This window comes from Mus pahari, chromosome 19 (genome assembly GCF_900095145.1).
Source record: "Mus pahari chromosome 19, PAHARI_EIJ_v1.1, whole genome shotgun sequence".
NCBI classification, from domain to species: domain Eukaryota; kingdom Metazoa; phylum Chordata; class Mammalia; order Rodentia; family Muridae; genus Mus; species Mus pahari.
Window position 1 is genome coordinate 36,676,875 of NC_034608.1, and position 5,516 is coordinate 36,682,390.

General features: G+C 47.6%; 1 protein-coding gene across 3 annotated transcripts in view; it reads left to right on the plus strand.

The window, feature by feature from the left end:
- Window positions 1-1,263: 1,263 nt before the first annotated feature.
- Mcph1 (microcephalin 1) overlaps window positions 1,264-5,516 on the plus strand; it is a 203,649-nt gene continuing 199,396 nt past the window's right edge. For all 3 annotated transcript variants that reach the window (XM_029532152.1, XM_021218977.2, XM_029532153.1), the window contains exons 1-2: window positions 1,264-1,389; window positions 2,680-2,771. In XM_029532152.1, the coding sequence (XP_029388012.1) occupies window positions 1,350-1,389; window positions 2,680-2,771 (132 nt within the window). In that variant the 5' untranslated portion in view covers window positions 1,264-1,349. The remainder of the gene's footprint in view (window positions 1,390-2,679; window positions 2,772-5,516) is intronic.

Below are 5,516 nucleotides of genomic sequence, written 5' to 3' on the forward strand. Positions count from 1 at the left end.
CTGCCTGCCCAGTGCAGGGATTAAAGGCATGCGCCACCACCGCCCTGCCACAGGTACCACAGAGGCCAGCAGACACTGTGGTGTGTTGGGCACCATAAGCAGCCATTTGTCTTGAGTTTCTCTTTGCACTGTCAAAGCTCTGTGGGTATAGTGAAGACGTTTCAATTCATGAATTCCCAATAACAGCTCATCACTCGGAATTTGGCTTTTTAAAATAAATAAATATATATATATATTTTAAAAATATATACATATTTTAAAATATTTTTAAATACATATATATTTAAAAATGTTTTTGAAATATATATGTATATATACACGTATAATATAAATATTATATATATATACACACACACATATATATATATATATATATATATATATATATATTTTTTTTTTTTTTTTAAAGCCAAATTGCTGGATGCAGTGGCACAGCTTGAAATCCCAGCACTCGAGGAAGGCTGAGTCGGGAAAACAGCTGAGTGTTATGAGCTAAAAACCAAGGCCATCTCTCTAAACACCCAACCAGGGGCTATAGAGATGGCTCTGTGGTTAAGGACATTTGCTCTAGCAGAGGAGCCGGATTTATTCCCCAGCTCTGGCATGGGGGCACATAGCCATGTGTCATTGGATCTGACACCCTTTAGTGACCTCCACTGGCGTCAGGCACGCACGTGGTGCAAATATGTACTCGCAAAGTACTCACACGTGTAACAAATAAATATAAAAACAAAAACAACCTGTTTATCCAAACCAGGTGGGTGGCTTTTTGTTTGTTTGTTTTTGTTTTGAACGCCCGGCGCTCAAGCCTGTTATCTGCAGAGCAGTCTCTCCCTGGCTAAGGTCCTCCCTAGGAGTCTCCGGCCTCCTCCCGTTCCCGGCAGCCCTTGCGCGGGGAGGCGGGCCCGTGTCTGACCCGCCCCCTCACAGACTCGCCGGCGGGAGGTTTGAAGACCCGGACGCCCGCGGAGGCTGTAGCAGCCGGGCTCGCTCTCCAGGGTGCGGGGCTGGGGCAGGACTCACGGGTGGGGTCCCCTTCCCGGTCACCGAGCGCCGCGTGACGAGGACGCGGACCCTGCCGGGACAAGCGACCGCGGCGCTGACCAGCGCCCCGAAGCCGCGGTGCGGCAGGCTGACTCCAGCCAGGACGCCGGGAGAGCTTCCGGGCCGCCCGTGAGCGGTCAGGTCTTGTCTGTCGTGTGCGAGGGACAGGAACCCGGAGCCCTTGCACACCCACGCACACACCCCAAGCCTGACGCGGCGAGCCCCGGGGCACGGCCCGCGCATGCGCACCCCTCTGCCTTCCTGCCAGCTCACGCTCGGTCCGGCAGCATCTAACTGGTCGGGTCATGGAGGCCTCGGGAGGCGTTGGGGGCGCCTTTCTGAAAGGTGAGGAGACACGCCCAGTTGGCACGGAGGTTGGGGTCTAGGGTCCGAGTGCCTGGTTGTCTTGCCTGAACCACCGGGATCGGCTCACAGGCCAGGTCCAATCACATCTCAGGTCTCCTTACGCCCGAGGACCCCTCACACCCGGAGTCCCCTCACTCAGGATCCTGACCACCTGTGTGGACACCCCACACACATTCACCCTGTGACCTTCATCGACCCCCGGAGTGGCTGCCATGGCACCTATGTGTTCCCCAATTCCTCCCACCCCACCCCGGTGCGTGCTGAGCCCTGGAGAGCTGGCGGGAGGTTCGGGTCCTGTCTTAGCTTTCTGCGAGCCTCTCGCCTCTATGGCCTGGGCAGTTGTGGGATCAGGAAAAGTAAGAATTTGGTAAGAGTGTGATGGCCTCTTGAGGGTCCTACCTGAATAGAGCTGACACCTGTGGAGCTCTCCTATTTTTGTATTTTTGTCGTGCCAACATGTGCTCAGAACACGGGACCCTGGGTGAGGGGATTCCAAATATAAATATATATTATATATTAATATATTTATTTTATTATATCTATGTGTTTATTATATTTATATAATATATGTATGTACATATATTTAAATTTCTATTTATTTATTTATAAAGCAAGTTCGCCTCCAATTTGCTATGTAGCTGAGGCTGGCTTATCCCTGTTTTTTGGTTTGGTTTGGTTTGGTTTGGGGGTTGGGGGGGGAAGGGGTTGCTTGTGTAACAAAGTTTCTCTGTGTGGCCCTAGCCTTCCTGGGCCTGGAAACTCTGTCTCAGTCTGTAGATCAGACTGGCTTCAGAGATCTGCCTGACTCTGCCTCCCAAATGCTGGGATTAAAGGCATATATCACTACCGCCACCACAGGCTTTGGCATAGAACTCTTGATCCTCTTGTCTCTACTTTATAATCACTATGTGCTAAGATGCCCAACTTCATATAAATAATTTATTAGAACCAAACTATATTAGCTTGTCTATGATATGGCCATAAAATCGTGTTATTGGAAGATAGTCTGGGCCAGAAAGCCTGGAATGATTACTATATCTGTTTCTTTACAGAAAGCATAATCCAGGATAATTAAGCCTGGATGAGGAAGATTTAAAATACTACCAAAATAGCAGTGATGATGTTTTGAATAGATTCGTAATAGGAAATCTTCATGTAATAGGAAAATTTCACTTTTTTCCCCTAACATAAACAGAACCACACACTGGGAATTGCACAGCCCCTCCCGCAACAGTGTGTGGTTCCTGCTAACATCTTGCTTATTTTCAGATATTGTGGCCTATGTTGAAGTATGGTCTTCCAAAGGGACAGAGAATTACTCAAAGACGTTTTCAAAGCAACTTGAGGATATGGGGGCAACGGTAAGAAATTACTATCAAAATGACTGATAACCTCCTGGTGTTTTCTCGTTATGGGAACTGTTCCTTAGAACAGGAAGGACGTAGCAGTGGGTGAGTGGTAGGAGACAGAACAAACCAACTGAATACAAGTTGGACAGCAGTGCTTACAGAGGAGATAGTCTTGGAGGCATTGTGTGAGGGGGAGTCTAGTGGGAGACTTGATTCTGGCATTGGTTCGGTGAGGGCTGGTACTCGGAGTGAAGAGATTAAAGATGCAAGAGAATGAGCAGGTTTCCAAGGGAAGGTTGTGACCTTAGGCATATTGGAAACGTCTCATAGGCATTTGATTACTCATGCCTGGAGCTTGAGGCAGTCAGAGCTGTAGACTGTGGTGTGGGGATCAGAAGAGGATGGTACCTCATTCAGATCCTGAGGAGTCCTAAAGGAGGAGGAGGAGGACTGTTTAAGGACCAGTGATGGCCTGACCACCAACCTGGGAACAAGAAAGGGAAGAGAATTGTCAGGAGAATATCGAAAGCAAGTATGAAAGAATTTAAAAGGTATGGATTCAGAACAGCAGAGCCTTAAGGAACAGTAAGATGTGCTTAAGGCTTGACAGTTATGAGGTGATTGCTCTAGCTCACTTTCCCTTCATAGAGGACAAGGGGCTCAGGGTGAGTCTGAGATTCCTGACTTAGGAAGAAATGGAGACAGTGAACGCAGACTGCTCTGATAGGAAGCTGTACTGGCTGGTTTTGTGTGTCAACTTGACACAAGCTGGAGTCATTGAGAGAGGAGCTTTGGGTGAGGAAATGCCTCCGTGAGATCCAGCTGTGAATGGAAGTCCAGGGATCTAGCAGTTGTTCAGTCCCACAAGGCTAGCAGGCGAAGAAGAGAAAGAAAGCCTTCCTTCTTCCAATGTCCTTATGTAGTTTCCAGCAGAAGGTGTAACCCAGATTAAAGGTGTGTGCCACCAAGCCTTTAATCCCAGATGACCTTGAACTCAGAGATCTCCCTGTCTTCATCTGAAATTCATAGCCACTATACTTCAAGATCTCCATGCCAAGATCCAGGTCAGAAATTTGTATGTCCCAGCCTCCAGATTAGGGTCACTGGTGAACCTTCCAATTCTGGATATAGTCAAATTGACGAGCAGGAATAGCCACCACAGAAGCTTTGCTTGAACAGAGCGTGCTTGCTTGCTTACTGGCATTTGTGAGGCTAAGTGGATGAATGAGAGATGGGATAACTCCTCACGGCAGGGTGGGGATTAGGGTGCAGTCAGGTGGTATTAGGGCAGTGCTGGCTTATTTATCCCTAACCCCATGAAGTCTGGTCAAAGCCTGAGAGCAGAGGAACCTGCATGGTCGCCCTGCCACCTACAGTAGAGTCAGGACCCATAGACTCACTGTAAAAGCAGAAACAAACCGTTAAGTTGAAATTGTAATTAGTACTCACAGGGTCATAGCTTAACAGCTCTGTGGGGAGGCTGCAGGGAGGCTCTTGGCCTGTCTGAGAGAGTTGCTGCTGCTCTTTGCATCATGAGTTGTGATGTGTATTCTACAGTTGGTAGCCAGCCACAGAACAAAATGCCATTTTTATATATACAAACTGTATAGCACTTTCCTGCCACCTCAAAATGAAACAGTCCCAAGTAAAACTGTGATAAACCAGGGACTTTCTGTATAGGTCACCCTACAGTATGCCTTGTTACACAAGCATGTGGCACACCAAGTGGAATTCCATTTTGGGAGGGCCATCGTCAGTGTCATGCCTCTGTCTAAACGCAGTTTGTGGCAGCTCAGTCCCAAGTGTGGGATTTTATCACACCCTCCTCTAAGGCTCCTAGTATGTATCCCACACCTTTCTGAAAGATGTTTCCAGGTGCCGCTTGTTGTCTGGTAACTCTGATGAGCACCCTGGGGAGAATGTCCACAGTGCGCAGCTGGGCTCTTTCTGGTGTCTTGAGAAAAGCAGTTTACAAAAGTAAAACCTGCGCATGTCTGAACTGCTGCTCTGTGGGGCTTTGAAACCTGTAAGGAAACCCGAGAGAGCTCAGTTCACATCGGCTTTAAACCCCTTTTGTGCACAGATAGGATTCCAGGCCTCACACACATGGAGGCAAGTACGCTATCACTAAACTAGATTCCCGGACTCTTCTGCTTTTGAAAGGCAATTTGAAAACTGTGGGTGGAGAGCCAGAGCACCATGGCTTGTATGTGGAGGTTAGAAGACAACCTGAGGCCATCTCCTACCATGCTGGGTCTTTACCCTTTTGAAATATCTGATCTCATCATATGTCTTAGGGTTTCATTGCTGTGAAGAAACACCATAACTAAGGCAACTGTTATAAAGACAAGCGTTTAATTGGGGCTGACTTTCAGTTTCAGAGGTTCAGTCCATTATCATCATGGTGGGAGGCATGCAGGCAGACTTGGTACTGGAGGAGCCAAGAGTTCAACATCCTTTTTTTTTTTTTTTAATTTTTAAAAAAATTTTTATTAGATATTTTCTTTATTTACATTTCAAATGTTATCCCCTTTCCTAGTTTCCCCTCCAAAAATCCCCAATCCCCTCCTCCCTCCCCCTGCTCCTCAACCCACCCACTCCCATTCCTGGTCCTGGCATTCCCCTATACTGGGGCATAGATCCTTCATAGAGACCTAGGGCCTCTCCTCCCGTTGATGACCAACTAGGCCTTCTCTGCTACATATGCAGCTAGAGCCACAAATCCCACCTTGTGTTTTCTTTGGTTGGTGGTTTAGT